The following is a 19,354-nucleotide window of genomic DNA, read 5'->3' as shown; positions in this document are numbered from 1 at the left end:
CATAATCTATATTTTTGCCTCCAAGGTGTTCCCTCATCTTGAACCAGGCTTATGATGGGGCGAGGAGGGTAATTACTTTAAATACCTGTAGGGTTCACCTCCCATCCTACCTCTCCTCTGGGCCCTGGCTCTCCTTTGACCCTGGCTCGGGCCCAAAGACTCAAGAGATGCAGCTAGGGAGAGAGACAGTGCTGCCTCAACTTCAACTGCCTAGAACCCAACATCTCAGACGTGGCTTCAGAGGGGAAGGCTGGGAGCCATGGGTGGGAAGTGGGACGAGGGCCGGGAGCTGAGGTTCAAGGCGCAGGGGTCTGGGGCTGGGAACCAGGAGACTTGGGGCCAGAGGCCTCATAGGGGGCTGGGGAATAAGGTCTCTTGACTGAGGACTGGAGGCTGGAGGCTGGGTGTGGGAAACTTGAGGCTGGGGCATGGGATTGGGAACCAGAGAAACACAACCTGGGGCTATGGGAAGCCATCACATTGAACCCTGCCAGGAGGGCCCAGACAGCACCCCTCAGGCCTCTGGGGACCAGAAAAGATGAGAGAAGGGGCAGCTGGATGGAGTTTGAGCTCTCCAGGGCTGAGCCAGGGAAAGTCACAGAAGGCCATGCACAAAGGACACACTAAGGTGAGCAGAGCAAGGGCCCAGAGATGGAAGTGTCCAGGAAAGCCTGGGGCAAGGAGACAAGTCCTCAAAGGGGCAGGAGTCCAGGGGGCTGAAAGATGGAGGGAATGCCTAAAATGATCACATACTGGACCTGGAGGGTTTCTAGATAAGCTAGTCCAGAGTGAGTCAAGTATGTTCCTCAGATGCCAGCCCTAAAATATGCTCTACAGAAAACTGGTTCTGTGGTGAAGTCAGTTTGGAAAACTGCATGTTCTCTCTGCCTCTCAGAGATTTTTAGTGTACATTTGCCATTTAAAGGTTCTGATAGGCTCCTACAGTAAAGAAAGCCTAATGAATTTTCCATTTTATCATGGAAGTCTTTTTTCTTATAACTTACACCTACTAATGTCCTGCAACATAGACTTTGAGGAACAGTAGACTAGCCTCCCATTTTACTTCCAGGAAACCAAAGCTCAGAGGAGGAGAGTAATGTGCCCAGGGTTTCATGACCAGGAGAGGCAGAGCTGAGTAAAACCCCAGGTGTCCCATTTTCAAAGAACATCAGAGCTAGGAAAGTCCTCTGGGACCATCTAGTGCATCTAGTCCTTCTTTGCCTTTGCCCTCGGTTCCAGTTATGGATGGGTAGACTGAGGCTGGGAGAGGGGCCATGACTATTTCTCTCCCACAAGGTCTAGACTGGGCCCCCAACTTGACTCAGGCTGGTGCCCTGACAACTCTGGAACCAGATCATCCTCCTCAGCCAGGCCTACACTCGCCCCACTACGGCCAGCTCCCCCTGACCGTCCCTCGACCTTTCTTCACCTTTTTTCCTATTCTTAGGAAGTTCATGGACTCTGGTCTGTCCTGGTACCTTTCTCAGGATCATTTTATCTCCTCAGCTCATTCACCAACCCCACGGCTTCTGGGTCCTGGTTTCTCCTGTTCCCTCCCCAGTGTTGAACACAGTGCTGGGCATAGATTCCAGACTCTTCCCTCAGGATGGGGCTGCATTATCCATCTGGAGGAAGTAGGATATGTTATAGGCTGCGCTGTGTGGTTTTTAAACAGGAACTACTGGTTGACAGCTCTGGAGGCCTATCCCTGGAATGTAGGGCAAGGGAGCAAAAGATCCCCAGGAGGAGGGCTGAACTGGAGTGGGCTTTTATTCCTGTCTTCCCCCCACCCCAGGTGGTTTGCAGAGTCAGCCCACTGGCTGTTGGCGGCAGGAAAGCTAGAGCAGGCTGAGCGTGTGCTCAAGGAAGAGGTTCACATCCCTGGGAGAAAAACACAGAGATAAATACTCACCCCAGAAGTGAGGCAGCTTGAGGCCCAAGCAAGGCTGCTTCCCACCATCGAAAACCCAGACCCAGCCCGGCTTCCTACCTCCCTCCCTGCACTGCCGCCATTTTCTGTTGGGAGGTCTCCCTTCAGACAAGGGCTTCCTTCCTCTGATATGCACCCAAGCCCTCCCTTTCTGAGTCTCTGGTCCTCTGTGGGAAGGGGAAGAAGGGCAAGAAGGGTGGGGAAGTTTGGTCCCCCACCGCTGAGGGCTGTGTGCTCCCTACCCCTGCTGGCTGGGCACATACCCTTCTCCACCTCCCCAGGGGACTCCAGCTTCAAGCAAACCACCGATGTGCCCGAGGGAAAGGCAGCTCCAGCCAGCAGGCCCCTCCCCCACCCTGGCCTCAGCCCTGGAGCTACGGGCCCTAACTCGATTGTGCACCGTTAATCACAGCGTGTGCCTGTGCCGGCCGGTGGGGTGGAGTAAACAGGCGGCCTCCGAGGTCCACTCAAACTCATCAATCCCTGCCTTGGTCAGGCCTCCTTTGGCGCTGGGGCTGGCAGGAGGCACCAAGGGGGCGGGGAAGGAGGGCCATGGAACCAGGGTCGTGTTAGACCCTGGCAGAAAGTCTGGTTGCCCCACAATCCAGGGATATGGGTGAGGAGGAAAGGAGAGATGTGGGTACACTGACATTGACATTTGGGGGATCTGTAGGATAGGGGCAAAAGCAATGATCGGGAATCAACTGCCTAGCTCTGGGACTTAGTAGCCATTCGACCTTGACAGATTACAGAAACACTCAGCGCCTCAGTTTCCTCATCTATAAAATGGGGATAATAATTCTACCTACTTCCTCGGGTTGCTATGAAAATTAAATTAGTGGAAACAGGTACAACACTGAGAACGGTGCCCACACACAGTTGGGGCTATGTGTTTGTTAAATAAATGGGACAAGAGAATGAATGACTGGGAGAGACACCGGCTTAGCAAGTTCCGGCAATCCTCCTCTGCCTTATAAATGGCCTAAAGAGTTCTCATCTGGTTAGACTGCAAAACCTGCAAACTCTGGTGGAGTCAGGAGGGCAGAATGAGTTAACCTAACCTCTCTGGGCCTCAGTTTTCTGTCGAATGGACATCATAACTGCGCCTATAGCACGGAGTTGTTAGGAGGATTATATGAGAAAGTTCATGAAAGCATTTACGAATGCGATAGCCAGTAGCGAGCGCTCCAAGGACGGGCAGCCAGCTCTTGTTTCTTCCTAGAGCTGGATCTGCACCATCCTTTACCCACCCCTGCCAAAGAACGGCCCGCACTGTAGGCCATGAAGGATGAATGTGTACTATCATTTCTCTCCCTGCGAAGGAAAATGGGCGCTGGGCACCAGGCACACGCCAGCCCCTGGCACCCCGGCCTCTCGCTGCCCCGTTCCCGGGCACAGAGCTGGGCGGGCCGCTAGGGGGCGCTGCGGGAGGTGCGGAGCGCAGTGGGTACCGCTGGAGAGTCCCGGGCAGCCGGCACTGAGGAGGGGAGGACCCCGAGCCGAGCCTGGGTGGTCCGCGATGCGGCAGGCGAGAAGGGTGAGAGGCAGCCCCCTGCCCACCGACGGACGTGCTGCGCCCGCGCGGGGGCTAGGCTGGCGCCGAGAGGTTGGTGGGAGAGTGAGCCGGCGTAGGCTCCACTCGCCTGGCTCCGTCCCACTCCTCGCCTTCGTGGGCTTCGAGCTTCGGTCTCCGCCTCGCTGGGGAACTCGAAGACAAAGCGTACACGCCCACGCGAGTCGGAGGGAGGGGTGTTACCAGGAAAAGAAGCAAATTTAGCTGTGTCGGGGGCAGGGGACCCCGAAATCGGTCTGCCTCCCCCGGTCACTCCCTGGGCGCGCGGACTCAGCTACAGAGAGTTTGGGAGAAGCCTTGGGCATCCGGACCTCAGGGCCGGGATCCCGCCTGAAGTTTCCGCCCAAAGCTCCATACGATTTCTCTCCAGCAACCTCATGTCGTCCTAGTGCTGGGCCGGGGCCCCTATACCATGTGGCGGGACACATGGGTGCCCAATGTCCACTGACCAAGCATAGCAAAGTCGACTCTGTTAATCAGATTTTTCGAGCTGTTTTTGGCCATAGAGATTTGAGCGAGAGGCACGGGCCTCCACAGTGCGAGGAAAAGTGCGCCTTTCCTCCATCCGGGCCGCACATCCACAGTGCGTCCAACTCCTAGGCGACAGCAAGTGACCTGGACTCCGAGGTCCTGTCCTCATAGGCAGGACAAAGAATGCTAACCGGCGCCCTGTGGGAACACAGTTCCGCCCCGCGGCCCAGTCCGGCCGGGATCCAGAGCTTCGTCCAGGATGCTTTGCCTCGGTTCTCAGCGATCACCACCACCGTCCGACCCCGGGCGTCCTGTTCACTCAGCCCCACCCGCCATAAGGACTAGGCAGCGCCTCGCAGGTTCAGGCGGCGCGAGGAGCCCCTCTCCGGGCCGCCCGAACCCATCCTTTCTTCGGAAGCTGACCTCGAGGCTTCGGGGCTGGTGGAGCGGGGCTCTTGAGGGCTCTCCACGTGCCCCGAGGCTCCCAGCACAGAGCCAGGCCGGGGAGGTGAAGCGCCCGGGAGGTGAAGGGGAGATTGTTTCTAAGAGGCTTAACTTCGGAACTAGACTCGGAAAACCCCGATTTCCTGTCCAAGATGATGCCTTTGTTGTGGCCACTTTCGCCCCGGCCTTCGGGCAGCAGGGACTGCGGGGGTCCCTTTCTAGGCCTGCTCTATCCGCAGCCCCGCCCTGGATTTTAGTTTCTCCTTTTAAATCTGGGAATTAGTCCCTCCCGGAATCCCCGCCGTCGGGAAGGTGAGACCGAGGGGGTAACGAGACTGGGGGCCTAAAGCAATGGGGGCTGGGAGGTGGGGGGCGGGATGGGGGCGGATCAAGGAAGGGTGCCCTGAGGACAACGGGCTGCCTCCCTCCTGGGGTCGGAATGGAGGTCACTTCCCACCGCGGGTGAGACCACCAACCCAGGCCCGTTCCAGAGGGCACTGAGGACCAACCAGTTCAGCTTCCTAGGTCTGGTGGGGGCCAAGAGGATAGCCCACTGCCGCCTCCTTCTCCCAGAACAGAGGAAGCAGCTCTGAGAAGCGGCAAGTTTATCTGGGTTTGAGGTCCTAAGGCGAGTTCAAGCCGAGGGTGAGGGTTAAACTGAGGGGCTGCGAGCGCGCAGCATGAGCGCGCTCACTTCCTTTCCCCACCCCCGCGCGGCATTCAGACGGGATCCCCGACCTTTTAGAAATGCTGTCACAGGTTTCTGGCATCCCTGAAACCGCAGCCTCCACGCTCCCACCCCGACCCCCGTCCCAGGATGGCCCCAGGCACACTGACCGCACCCCACACGAAACCCCCGGGGGATGCGCGCGGCTTATACATCTACTCATCTGTAAAATGGGAATAATAATAGAACCTCCCTCAGAGAGCTGTTGTGAGAAACAAACTAGGTAATGAATTAGGAGCCCTTAGCAGCGCCTGGCACGTAGTAAGTGCTCAATACGAGTTATAAATAACGATGATAATGGTTGTCACTTGTAGCAAACGCCAGTGCCAAGTTTAACCTGCAACCGATGATCAAACAGGGCTGTCAGGAAAGTAGTTCTAGTGCCGCCGCTGATGAAACAGTCGTAGAGAGGGGCACCGACTTGCTCTGCGCGGTTCCACTGGCAAGAGGCAAACCTGGATTCGCACCCAAGGCAGCTTCTCTCTTCGCCCACGTGAGGAAGCTGAGAGAGGGGCCCAGCCACGCGGGGCGACCCCGTGTTCCCTCGGTGGCCTGGAGGAGTGACCCCTCCGCCCAGCGACCAAAAACAGCAGCCGACAGGAGCCGATGCCCAGGGGTCCTGTACCGACCGGGGTCCCACGCGGCCGGAGAGAAAAGAGAACTGGCTGGGGTCAGGCCGGGCCGCGCGAGGGCGGCTGGGGGGCGCGCGGGGGCGCGGCTGGACCCCCACGTGCGCCGCCTGCCGCTGCTTAGCCGAGCCCTTTGTCGGGAGCAGCCGCGTTCGTGCAGCACTCGGTGGCTTAAAATAAAGACAATGTTCCCAGCCTCCCTGCGGCTAAATCCGGCGCGGGTGCGGGGGCGGTGAGAGAGCCGGGTGGGAGAGCTTCTCCCGGCCCTACCTCCCTTCTCCCTTCCTGCCTCAGTTTCCCCATCTGGTAAGGGGACCTAGCCAAGCCTGGGCCTAGAACAGTCATACAATCGGGGTTGGGGCGGGGGGCATCAACCCCCTGCCTCCGCGGCTGCACGGACTTAAGGCGCAAAAACCTCTTGGGACAAGAGGGGCGCTCAGGAGGAGGCAAGGGAAAGCTGGACACCCTCCTCTCCCGCCTACAAAATAAGTGTTTTTATTTCTGAAGGGACGTGTGCAGAGGCGGTGGGAGAAGAGAAGGGAGACCAAGGAGACTGGGGGGAGGGGGCAAGGAGAGAGCCTGATTCAGACTCGGAAATGGATGTTGAGCGTGGAGGCCTAACACCCACACACTCAGCCACGTGTACGCGCACAAGTACACGCAGCCCCACCGCGCGCACAAGCCGCAGCCGCAAACCGAGCACAACCCGGCAGGGGCAGCGGGAGTCCGCGGCCGCGGGCAGGGACTGGTGGAGCTCTGACCCGCCCCTGACCCGCCAGCTGACTCCGGGGTGGGAGGGGTTGCTCAGATTCCTCTCCAAGCGGCAGCATCTCCTGGACTTCGGAAGGGAGGGGTACTGGGCGCTTGCTCTCGCCTCAGCTGGCTTCGAGAAGCAGAGATGCCCCCACATGTACCTGCCACGTGTGCCCACCACTGGCATGATGGCTGCTGGCCACGCCCCAGGGACTCCAGTTTCTGCTCCACCGGCCTCCCTTGGCAACCGGGCTCCAGCCTGAGGAAGCCCCAGGTTACCCTCAGGCATCAGGATTGAGAGGGGGTGCTGGGTGGCGGAAAGGGCAGGGGGCAAGCGGTGGGGCAGGTCCCAACCGCCTGACCCACTCCAGAGCCGTGGGCTCAGAGCCCGGGACCTGAGTGCAGACACTTGCCAACCACGTTTTAAACACGCCTCTCTGCTCTTCGGTTTTCTCATCTACATCGTGGGGATGACAGTTGACCCTGGTCCTTCCCACCTTCCATCCCAGGGCTTCAGCATGGCCCAGTGAAGCAAAGGCCCGGCAGCCCAGCAGCAGCCTCCCCATGTCTGCTCCACGGTCAGCTCCCCAGGAGGTCTCAAGGGCCAGGTGAGGGTGGGGCAGGACCCAGGTCTCTAGAGCTAAAGGCCCCCAGGGGTTCTATCTCTGAGGAAACTCAACACAGAAATCCAAACCGGCCTGGGGGAGAGGGGTGCTGGCCAAGCTGTTGGGCTAAGGGATGTGGAGAGGAAGGGCAGGCTCATCACTTCCCAGGTGCACACCTGTGAGCCCCGAGTGGGAGTCAGGGGAGACGGAGTTTGACAAGCTGGGAGGAGAGCTGTCTGTCTGCCTGTCTGTCTTCCAAGTGGAAGCTGGGGGTGGAACAGGCAGGGTGGTAGAGGCTGCCTCCCTTGTCAGAATTAGCAAGTCCCACAGTTGGGCAACACTCAGACACACACCGAATACAGACACACACACGTCCCGGCTCCAGACCCACAGGGCGACACCTGCATTTACACCGGCTGCGTGATGACATGCGACTCAGGGACACACATGTGCGGGGCACTCAGCAACGCGTGGAGCAGGCATACGGCCCCCCACTCGTCCCCGCAAACCAGACACCCGTGTGCCCTCACACCCAGCTGTGTGGCAGGGACAGAAAACAGCGCACCGCCCAGCATGCGGGCTCATCCGTTCGGCCCCGGGCGGGTGAGCCAGCCCTCTGGGTCTGTTCCAAGTTGGAGCCTCTCACGTGAGGCCCAATGTGTCATTTCCAAACAGAAGGAATCTAGCTCCTTCGCAGTAGGGAGGAAGAGCAGGGTGTGGGGCTGGGCGGGCGGGCGCGTGGGCATGTGCAGGGGGCAGGGCGTATGTGGAGGGAAACAGGCATGCGAATGCCGGGGTGTGTATGGTGGGGCATGGTGCACGCGGGTTGGGGTCTCTAAGGTTGGGTGGGGGAAGGAGCCCGGGAAACAGTATGCCTTTGTGAGGGTGTACGTGTGTGTGTGTGTGCGCGCGCGTGTGCGTGCGCCGCCGAGTCTGTGTGCATTGGGTGTGGGTGTTTGTCTCCCTGTATCTGCCTTCTCTCCTGTTCTGGACTTTTAGCCTTCCTGGGCTCATCTTCCTCATGCCCTACACCCTCCCTCTCAGGACTCGAATTTGGTGCCCTAGTGGAGAAGGGGGCCACGCTCCAGGACCCAGTCCAACCCCAGACGCTGCCTGAGGCTTCCCTCCAGCTCCCCCTCCCTTCCTTTCCTCTCTTTTCTCCCTCCCTCTCTTTCTCTTCCTCCCTCCCCCCCCCCCAGGCTGGCGTGCCAGGGGGTGGGACATGCCAATCACTAGCTGTGCTTCTCCGGCTGCCAGCACAGGGCACAGCTCCCCCCAGGAGCCAGGTGTTTGGGTCCCTGGAGACACCGTCGGCCCCCGGAGAGCCAGTGGAACTGAGGAACCTTCAGACCTCTCTCCAGCCCCATGGTGAGTACATTTGGGAGGGGCTCCACCGAGGTGGGGGCAGGAGAAGCAGGGTCCTTGAGCAACGCAGGGACCAGAACCAGAAGGAAATGGGGATGGACCCCAGACAGACGAGGGGGCCAGGGAGGGCTCTAGAGGCCAGGGGGGCTCTGCAGCTTTGCACGCTGGCTGCTCCAAGTACCCCATCTCCTGGCTTCGAGTGGATACACCTAATGTTTTTCTGGGATTCAGCTGGGAAAGGAGATGGAAACCCCCTTAGGAAACTGGACCTGGAGCCCAGAGGGGATTAGGTTGCCACATAGCAGGCAGAGTCCCCAAATCCCAGGGACAGAGTGGGGAGGGCAGGGGGTCAGGGGGTAGCCCTTGCCATCAGGATCCTGTGGGAAGTTGACCCCCCCAAAAACTGGGGTGCCAGTCCCAGAACCTCCTCCTCTCCTCCCTCAGGGAACCCTGAATCCCACCACCCCCATCCACCTTCAACCACTCCAAGATGGACTGAACCAGGCTGCTGGCCCGATGGACAAGCAGGATACCAAGGTGGGTGCCGGGCCAGAAGCCAGCAGGAGACCATGTCAAGAGCTCCCGGGCTCTTGGGGCGTATGGGCACATGGATGGCCGTGCCAGCCAGGGAACACGGTCCCGGTGTGTGCAGCCACCCAGAGGGCCCTCCCTATGTTCATAGCACCTTGGGCTCCCGCAGGGCAGGTCTCAACCCTAAGTCCAGGTGATGCATAGTTACTAATGGGTACCCATGCCAGGTACCCATCCTAGGACCCCCAGAGCACAATGTGGGGATGGGCTGGAGGCCAGGAGCTCTGATTCTCGCAGAGTGCCAGCTCCTGAGCTGGCAGCTGGGGAGGGGTCGGGCGACGTTCACTGGGTCACTCAGACAAATGCTGCCTGGGGTTATCAGTGCCAGTGGACAGGGGTTCACTGCTTCCCACAAAACATACCTGCGGACTGACCCAGGGCCTCCTGTCCAACTGGCCGGAAGCAGCCGGACAGTCTCCTGCCCCTGAGAAATCAGCTGCTCACTGAGCTGTCAGGTACGAGTTAGTTCTCTGCCCCTTGACCTCAGCCACCAGGCAAGCCATGATCGCCACTGCATTCCGGAAGGCAGGGGAGGAAATGACGAAATGGGGCTGCAGAAGGTGTGACTCTTGGCTCTTCGGCTGGGGCCTGGAGGTCTGAGAACTAGATTCCCAAGTGCGAAGAGGAGTCAGAGTGTCAAGAAGGGAGTAGGTAGAGGTCACATCAGACTTAAAAGGAGCCTCCCCATTGTACAGATGGAGAGACTGAGGCTGAGGAAGGGGAAGGGATGTGCTCATGGTCACAGAAGGGATATTTAGGGGTGCAGCTGGGGCTTGGACACCATACTCCTCACCCTCAGCACAGCGCTGAACTCCTACCTCCCTGATCAGGATGACAGGGTGGGGGAAGCAGCGAGCTCTGTGAACGGGAGCTTGGGCTTCTGGGCGGGCGGGGGAGAGGTGGGTGAATATCTCCCTAGGTTTCCGTTCTGCTGTGATGCCATGGTGATGCCTAGAAAGATGGAGGAGGGAGGGAGGGAGGGAGAGACAAGAAAGGAAATGGGGAGGGGAGCGGGGAGGGGAGCGCAAGGAGTGAAGAGCAGGGGGCATGCGGAGTGTAGAACGAGGGGCAGGGCACTTCTGATGCCACCTGGCAGAGTGAGGTCTAGGGCCCAGCCTGCTAACTGCCAGGCTCTGACATGGTCCGGCTGAAGTTGGGCAACTGGTTAAGGTCCACCAACAGGGAGGGTATGTGGCACTGATTCTAAGGCTGACGCTCCTCTTCCGGTTCAGCCGTGCGTTTATGAAAATTTAACTGATGGCTGCTGCCCTCCGCAGGGCTAGTTGGCACTCCCAGTGGTGACTGTTGAGCCTGAAAAGGTGATAGATTGTATCAGTTCACCCCTTCCTTTCCAAGGCCAGACATCAGAGGTGGAAGTTTCATGTGCCTTTAATGGTGCTACCTTCAGAGAAAAATTAAGCCCGGGGGAGAGAGCCACCTCTGACAGGCTGGCTTCTGGGTTAAGGCCCCAGCAGAAGGGACAGGTCAGTAGGCCTGGCCAGAGGAGCGCCCTCGATGCACTTGTGAGGTCCCAGGTGCCCAGCCCCACATCCCTCACCTCATACCTCCTTCTCCCCAATATCGTCCATTCTCTCCAGCCAGGGTTCTGCCGTCTTCCACGTCCAGAATCACAAGATGGCTTCACTCCCCACTCCTGAATCTCTTCCCCAGCACCCCCTCATTCTCTGCCTCCCCTTCTGCTCTCCTTGGCCAGTGGTAAGATTCAGAAAGCCCTAGTGTTCAGGAATCCCTCTCCCCAGCAATCTCTCCCCTCCCCCTTCCTCTCACCAACCAGATGCCCGGCCCCCGGGGATTGGTCCAGGACGCTGGCGGTCAACAGTCTGGCCTGCTCTGCTAGAGGCTCTGACCTCATCCCTTAACTCTTTGAGCCCAGGCTGAAGTTTTCCTCCCCAACGCTGACAGGCGCCATCCCATGCCCGTGCCTGTCCTGTTACCTCACTCGACTTCCCCGCAGCAGGTGAGGCAGTGTTTCCTTGGTCCATTTTACAGATAAGGATGTTCTTGGGTATTTTGCTCTCAAGCCAGGTAGGGCCTCACCGAGGGGACAGGCACCTGGCAGGTGAAGGGATGCAGGAACTGGACAGAGCAGAGACACCACACTCTGCAGCCAGTTCAAACTGCCATGCCCTCACCCCCGCCGCCGCAGGCTCATCCTCGTGCCCGAAGTCCCGAAGCCAGTCAGGAGAATTCCGTGTACACATTCATGGATTCACTCCGCAGATATTTACTGAGCAACTGATGTGTGCCAAGCAAAGAGCTACAGCTGGGCCACCCCCTTCCCATAGCACTGTGATCATACATCCCTAGAGAGATGACAGACAGTGTCACACACATACACACACAGAGGCCAGATTCTAAAGGAAGGACTGATTCCTCCCTATTGACTGATTCAAACTAGGGTTTGGCCCATCTAGCTAGTCAAAGTGGGCAAGGAGGCTCTGCACCCCCCAATCCCCACAGCAGTTTAGGGTAGGGGCCCAAGAGGTTAGCCCCAGAGGCAGACTACCTGGGTCCAAATCCTGGCTGCACCGCTGATGAGCTGTCAGGCCCTTAAGGCCTGAAAGCCTCACTGCCCCTTTTGCAAATTGAAGATAACAGAACCTACTTCCCAAGGGTTTGTAACAGGTCAATTAAATCATGTATGTAATGCTTAGAGCCGTGTCTGGTTATAGTAAGCAGTCTGTAAATATTAGTTGCTGTGATATTATTAATAATATTATTAAAAGCTCCCAACAACCTTCATCAGGAAGCCACAGCGCTGGGCAGAAAAGCACGGCCTGCTTCCTTTCCGCCTTCCTGTACCCCAGACACCCTCAGAGGATGAGTCCCAACCCATCCTCACCAAGACTCACCCTCATTATTTCTTATTCTCACTCAGCAATGCACACACCCTCACATACAAACACTCATCCTACAGGAGGGTGACCAGGTCAGGACAATCACTTGCCCAAGGTCACACAGCAAGACAAGAGCAGAGACGGGGCTTGAAGCAGAGGCAGTGCAAGGACTTCCTTGAGGAGTCTCCCCCACAGGCCCTGCAATCCTCATTTACCAACTCCCCCAACCCCATGGATGTTTTCACAGAATATGCTATGCAAATACAGCTTCCAGCCCCCTTTCAACCAGACGGCTAACCCTAAGGCCCTCCTTCGTAGAAATTCTGGAGCTGCGGCTGAACCCTGGCACCCTGACTTTCAGCCCAGAGCTCGTCCCCGCAGGGGAATCAGCCACAATCACCGGAAGCCATGTTCCTTCTCAGCCATCAACTCGCTGACCCTTCAGTAGCCTTGAAGAGGCAGAGGATTGCCCCCAATAAGGAGATAAGGAGACTCACCCAAGGTCACACAGCAAGGACCAGAGCAGGAACCTTATCTGGAGCAAATTACTGTCCAAGAGGGGTTTGGGGGAGGACTCCCACTTCTGATGGTGGAGGAAGGGCAGAGTCATTGACAGCCCTGTTCTTGGGCTGAATCCCAGGGGCTCAGAAGGTCCAGGGGGTGGCAAGAACCAGGGTCCAGTTCCCCAGAACTTCTGCCCTTCTCCTTCCCCGAGCTGTCCCCGATGGGAGCCCATAGGTGGGGCAGAGAGGGTCCACCAAGCGGAAAGAGTGCAGGCATTGGAGCCTGCAGGTCCCGGGCTGAGAGGAGCTAAGTGAGCCTTCAGCCACTGCAGCCTCACCTCTGGGATGTGGTCCATTTCACAGATGAGGGTATTCTTGGCTAGTTTTCAAGCTATTTTGAGATTTTGATGCTCTCGAGCCATCTTGAGATCTTGGTTTCAGGAGCCTGTAAACTCTCCCCAGATGTCAGCCTGCTCCAACTCCTCCTCTGTACAAATGAGAAGTCTGGGGACCAGAGAGGGGCTGTGCCTGGGGTCTGGAGGGGAAGGGGCAGGTAAGAGTTCGCTGAGCAGTGGATCGGAATGAGGAGATGGGAATAATAGCAGAGGCCTTTGACTGAGTGTCATTTCAGTGCCAGGCACTTTGGATACTATTATCCCCATCGGCTCAGGGATGCAGGGCTGCAGGGAAGGAAAGGTTAAGTCGTTGCCGATGATCACACAGCTAGGAAGGGACAGCTTGGAGATTCAAACCTAGGGCTGTGGTCCGCAATGCAGGAATTAGGGTGAGGCAAGTGAGGTACTCGCCTTGGAGCAAAACTTCTAGGTGGGGGGCTCACAAAAATACCTCACTAGTCAAGATAAATAATATTGTAATGTAATATTTTTAAAAATCAAATAGCAAACTACAGCCCACAGGTGGTCCGCTTTTGCAAATCAAGTTTTGTCAGAACCAGGGCCAGGATTAGTGCGAGGCATGGGTGATAGGGGTGTTTGTGCAAGTGCGGGGTTGGATCCTGTCTTGGTTTAAAATTGTGTTCATGATGGATGTTTTGCATTGATTTCTATTCTTTAAATATTTCATTAAAATGTTATTTTCTTGATTGACTGAGTTTGGGGCATCTCCTTAAATTTTGCACCTAAGACAAGTGCCTCACTCCCCCCGCCCTAGTCCTAGCCCTGCTGTGGCATAAGGGCCATGTACAATAGCAGAACACTTGGCCACAACGCGCCCAGACAGACGGGAGGCCCCTACGGCTGTGGAGGGTACAGCCTCTCACGCCCTAAAGCTCCTCTTCTGACCCAGCCTTTGCACATCTTGGCCCAGGAAGCCGCTGGGGGCTACAGAGCTGCTCCGGGGCACCCAGGGGCTGGGGGGTGAGGCAGCACCCAGTCTAGGAATCGGGAGGCCTTGAGCTACACAACGCCTTCTTCCCTTTTTTCTCTGGGCCTCAGTTGCTCGAATTCTGCAATGGGCACAAACAGCACTGAGACCAGAAGATCAAAGGGACAAGAGTTGTTCAGAGTCACCTTGTCAAGGGTGGTTCCCACCAGCGGCCTCACGGGGAAAAGCCCCAGCACCCGCAGTCTGATCTCAGCCTCCTGCCCAGCACCTGACTTTGGTTAAAGGCGGAGGATACAACAAAACTCAGTAAGCAAGATAAATCATATTTTAATGTAATATTTCTTAGTTCAAATTGGCAAACTATGGCCCCCAGGCCGACCATCAGTTTTTATAAATAAAGTTTCATAGGAACAGACTGCCTGGGCTCCAATCCTGGTTCCTACCTTAGCTGTGTGACCTTGTGCATATTCTCATGCTTTTCTCAGCCTCAGTTTCTTCATCTGTAAGATGGAGAGAAAAACAACCCCTAGGTCATAGGTTCCCCATTAAGGTTAAGTGAGATAGGGCACATAAGTGCTCTGAGCAGCGACTGGCCCTCAGGGATGCTAAATAATAGCAATGACCGTTATTATTTGTTGCTGTTGTCCCAGTATTAGATTTTTTTTTTTCTTCTGGCTGTGCCACTTGGCATGCGGGATCTTAGTTCCCCGACCGGGGATTGAACCCATGGCCCCTGCAGTGGAAGTTCAGAGCCCTAAGCACTGGACCGCCAGGGAATTCCCCATAGTATTAGAAATTTTTAATCAAAGAAGCAGACACTGGGCTTCCCTGGTGGCACAGTAGTTGAGAGTCCGCCTGCCGATGCAGGGGACGCGGGTTCGTGCCCCGGTCCGGGAAGATCCCACATGCTGCGGAGCGGCTGGGCCCGTGAGCCATGGCCGCTGAGCCTGCGCATCCGGAGCCTGTGCTCCGCAACAGGAGAGGCCACAACAGTGAGAGGCCCGCGTACCGCAAAAAAAAAAAAAAAAAAAAAAAAGAAGCGGACACTTCTAGGCAGGAGGGAGCCCTCGCTACTACCCGTGCTAAGAGTCAACGGGAACTTAGTGCTTACCATGGACCAGGGCTGTTCTAGGTACTTTATATCTATTGACTCTTTAAGCCTCGCGATAATTCCTCGATGTATTAGCTAGGGACTAACATTATCCCCGTTTGTCAGTTGAGGAAACCAAGGCACATAACAGTTACATCGCTAGCGGAGACCACACACCCAGTACGTGGTGTAGCTTGGATTCAGATGCGGACAGTCTGACTCCAGAGTCTGGGTCCTTCAACCGGGACGTCACCTGTGCCCCCTCACGTGCAAATTGTCCCAGACACACAAGCACTGACAGCCACAGCTTTCCTTGCTTGTTCTGTCACACTCTGAATTCATGCTGACAGTCGCTGTCACACACACTGACAGTACACCCAAGTCACACACCGCCGAGGCAACCATCATGCGGCGACCCCCCCACAGACTCTCTGTCACAGACCAGGTCCCAAGAAACATCAGGGCTTGCCGGGCCCAACGTCTCTCCCTCGGAATTTTTCCAACAATACAGCCCCTGAAGCCACAGCTGCAGCTAGGAGGAGACCCCGATCCCTTCAACACACGGAAGGATGCCTGAAGCCCAGAACAGGAAGGAAGCAGTCAACACATACAGCAGCGAGGCCGTGGCTGAGCGGTCGAGGCCTCTGCCCGGCCAGTAGTCACTAAGAGCTGTGGCTTTTCTCTCGTCCCACCCTGAGTGCCCGAGCTGCACTCCAGCTTCAGGAAAAGTCTGGGGCATCTTCTGGTTCCCCTTGCTTTCCTCCACTCAGCTGGGGCCCAGGAACCGAGTGGGGAGGTAGAGGAGTCCTCCCACACCTCATCCGGGGCCAGACCCCCGCTTATCTGGGAGCTGAGGCCCTCGCGCCTGCTGCCTGCTTTTACTCCGGATCGTCAACCACCGGCAAGTGTCCAGGCCCAGCACAACGTCCCCCGCTGCCCCCACTGAGGGTCCGATCCAGCCCCAAACTGCGCACAAGCACACACACTCAGGCGCACACACGCAGCACCCCTCTGCTCCCATCTCTTCCCCCTGTCTTCTCTGGAGCCCTCCCCCGCCTTCCCATCTCTCCTTATTTGCTGGAAGAATCCCACCGGGTCTTCACGTGCTCCGAGAGTGAGCGAGGGAGGTGGGTTCTGATCACATGCACCACCTGTGTCGCCACGGCCAGGTCTTGGAGTTGCTCGGAGCCACGGTCGCCTCAGTGAAATGGGGACCGTAAGAGACCTTCCTCCTACAAATGTTCAACAATTAAATTAGGTAATTCAGTTAAGTGCTTAGCACTGTTTCTGGCATGTAGTAACTACTCAGTAAATGAGAGCTTTAATAAAATTGAGTGAAATGCTTTGAAAATTTGGCAATCCCGTATACAAAGCGAGTCTCCCCACTCCTGCCACGTGATCAAGACAAGCGTTAGTAGCGATTTCCCAATGAGAAAATTGAGGCTCCGCGTCTGAATGGTGGAGTGGGAATGAGGACTCAGATCTCTGGATTCCAAAGCCATCCCCTCCCCCTGTGCTGCTGGTAAATCCATTCAAGGCTGGGAAAGTGCATTAAAAGTGACCTGGTGTGGGCACCAGCAAGGGGGGTGTGACGCTGTCTGGCCCGCAGCTCCGAGAAGGCAGAGGCTTCGCTGCCGGCACCTTCCACTCTGGACTCTGGGAGACGTCCAGCAGCCCAACCCAAGCCCGTGTCCTCTCTTTTCAGGTGATGACCGCCCCCGAGGAAGGCCTGTACTGTGACTAGAGGAAGGGGCTGTCCCCCATCGACCCCGCCCAGCCACCATGAATACCTCAGCCCCACCCGCCGTCAGCCCCAACATCACCGTCCTGGCACCGGGAAAGGGTCCCTGGCAAGTGGCCTTCATTGGGATCACCACGGGCCTCCTGTCACTGGCCACGGTGACCGGCAACCTGCTGGTACTCATCTCCTTCAAGGTCAACACGGAGCTCAAGACGGTCAACAACTACTTCCTGCTGAGCCTGGCCTGTGCCGACCTCATCATTGGCACCTTCTCCATGAACCTCTACACCACGTATCTGCTCATGGGCCACTGGGCTCTGGGCACGCTGGCCTGTGACCTCTGGCTGGCCCTGGACTACGTGGCCAGCAACGCCTCGGTCATGAACCTGCTGCTCATCAGTTTTGACCGCTACTTCTCCGTGACCCGGCCCCTGAGCTACCGCGCCAAGCGCACACCCCGCCGGGCGGCCCTGATGATCGGCCTGGCCTGGCTGGTTTCTTTCGTCCTCTGGGCCCCAGCCATCCTCTTCTGGCAGTACCTGGTAGGGGAGCGGACGGTGCTGGCCGGGCAGTGCTATATCCAGTTCCTGTCCCAGCCCATCATCACCTTTGGCACAGCCATGGCTGCCTTCTACCTCCCCGTCACGGTCATGTGCACGCTCTACTGGCGCATCTACCGGGAGACAGAGAACCGGGCCCGGGAGCTGGCGGCCCTGCAGGGCTCCGAGACGCCGGGGAAGGGGGGCGGCAGCAGCAGCAGCTCAGAGAGGTCCCAGCCAGGGGCTGAGGGCTCCCCGGAGACCCCTCCAGGGCGCTGCTGCCGCTGCTGCCGGGCCCCCCGGCTGCTCCAGGCCTACAGCTGGAAAGAGGAGGAGGAGGATGAAGGCTCCATGGAGTCCCTCACGTCCTCGGAGGGTGAGGAGCCCGGCTCTGAGGTGGTGATCAAGATGCCCATGGTGGACCCCGGGGCGCAGGCCCCCCCCAAGCAGCCGCCCCGGAGCTCCCCGAATACGGTCAAGAGGCCGACCCGGAAGGGGCGTGAGCGAGCGGGCAAGGGCCAGAAGCCCCGTGGGAAGGGGCAGCTGGCCAAGCGGAAGACCTTCTCGCTGGTCAAGGAGAAGAAGGCGGCTCGGACCCTGAGCGCCATCCTGCTGGCCTTCATCCTCACCTGGACACCGTACAACATCATGGTGCTGGTGTCCACTTTCTGCAAGGACTGTGTCCCCGAGACCCTGTGGGAGCTGGGCTACTGGCTGTGCTACGTCAACAGCACCATTAACCCCATGTGCTACGCGCTCTGCAACAAGGCCTTCCGGGACACCTTCCGCCTGCTGCTGCTCTGCCGCTGGGACAAGCGTCGCTGGCGCAAGATCCCCAAGCGCCCCGGCTCTGTGCACCGCACCCCCTCCCGCCAATGCTGAGGGCCCCGCGCCTGCGTCCCTCCACCCCAGGCCCCGGTGGAAAGCGGGCAGGCGCTGTGACCTCAGACCCAGGGCCCTGCTCGGGCCCCACCAGCCTTCCCGGGCCCCTAGGTCACCTTCCTGCACAGCCCAGGGAGACCCTGCCAACTTTCCAAATTTTGCTGTTCCCAGGCAGGGAGGGGCACCCGGGGAACTGGTTTTTCTGTTCCCTGCTGGGTGGGAATGGGCCCTTCACCAGGAAGAAGGCCCAGGAGGAGGGTCCGGGCTTTGGCTTCCTTGTTTGTGTTTAGACAGGAAGTCCATCCAGGGCCAGCAGTGCGGGCCAGGAGAAAGGAGATTTAGCTGTGCAGTCATCCTTGGCCCAGGGGCTGGCCTGGATTGAGCGGGAGACGGCACCCCCTGCCAGCAGGGAACTGACACCAACCACTGAGACAGAAGCGTGGCTCAAAGGGAGCATCCCCCGCCCTCCCCGGGGACCCCCTCCCTCCCCAGGCACAGCCCACTCTGCTGGGCCCTAGGCACACTCTCTGGGATTATCCAGCCTCCCTACACATGTCCCCAGAGTGTCCCTAGGTGGGTCACCCCCAAGGCACATGTCCAAGCATCAGCAGGACAATGACACCAGAGGGGACCAGCATGGTTAGTCACCCCGTCCAAGTCCCGAGGCAGCATCAGGACCAGGCGCCAGGTGTCCCAGCTGTCCCACTGTGTCATTTCCCTGGGAGTGAGGGGCAGGGGTGCCTGCTGTCCAGCCCCACACCTATACCCCCTGCCCCAGAGAAACCCTCAGTCCCACCCTCCCTGGCTCACAGACGCCACCTGGAGAGATCTGTTCCATCAGATCTAGCCAGGCCTCCCGCATGCTGCCTGCCTCCGGCCCCACCCCACACCGGCCTGGCCCAGCCAACAGGTTCTCTGCTGTGAGCTCCCCAAGCCGACCCATGCATGGCCTCCCAGCCACCCTTATCTCCAGGCCCAGGTCCCAAATGTTCTTTCCTCCTGACCTCAGCAAGTGCTGAGTCTGTGAATAAAGCCACATAACCAGCGGGCGCTAAGGGGCCTTCTTCCCTGTGTTGGCTCTTTTTTTTTTTTTTTTTTTAATTTGGCCACACCTCGAAGCCTGCGGGATCTTAGTTCCCCACAGGGATGGAACTCATGCCCCCTGCAGTGGAAGCGAGGAGTCCTAACCACTGGACCACCCGGGATTCCCTCTAGGACCTGGTCTGAAGCCAGGGCAGGATGGGGCAGGGAGGGTCCAAGCACCATAAGAAATGGGTCACTGCCCTGAGAGTGGTCTCAGGAGGGGCAG

At 58.0% G+C, this 19,354-nt stretch overlaps 1 protein-coding gene across 1 annotated transcript; it reads left to right on the top strand.

Annotated features, from left to right (window-relative positions):
* The first annotated feature begins 8,941 nt into the window (after positions 1-8,941).
* On the top strand, positions 8,942-19,086 carry CHRM1 (cholinergic receptor muscarinic 1). The gene is made up of 2 exons (XM_033861669.2): positions 8,942-9,034; positions 16,589-19,086. Exon 2 carries the CDS (start codon positions 16,666-16,668, stop codon positions 18,043-18,045), a length of 1,380 nt encoding a protein of 459 aa, XP_033717560.1. The 5' UTR covers positions 8,942-9,034; positions 16,589-16,665; the 3' UTR covers positions 18,046-19,086.
* Positions 19,087-19,354: the final 268 nt, after the last annotated feature.

This window comes from Tursiops truncatus, chromosome 8, assembly GCF_011762595.2.
Source record: "Tursiops truncatus isolate mTurTru1 chromosome 8, mTurTru1.mat.Y, whole genome shotgun sequence".
NCBI lineage: Eukaryota > Metazoa > Chordata > Mammalia > Artiodactyla > Delphinidae > Tursiops > Tursiops truncatus.
This window is presented reverse-complemented; position numbering and strand designations above follow the sequence as displayed.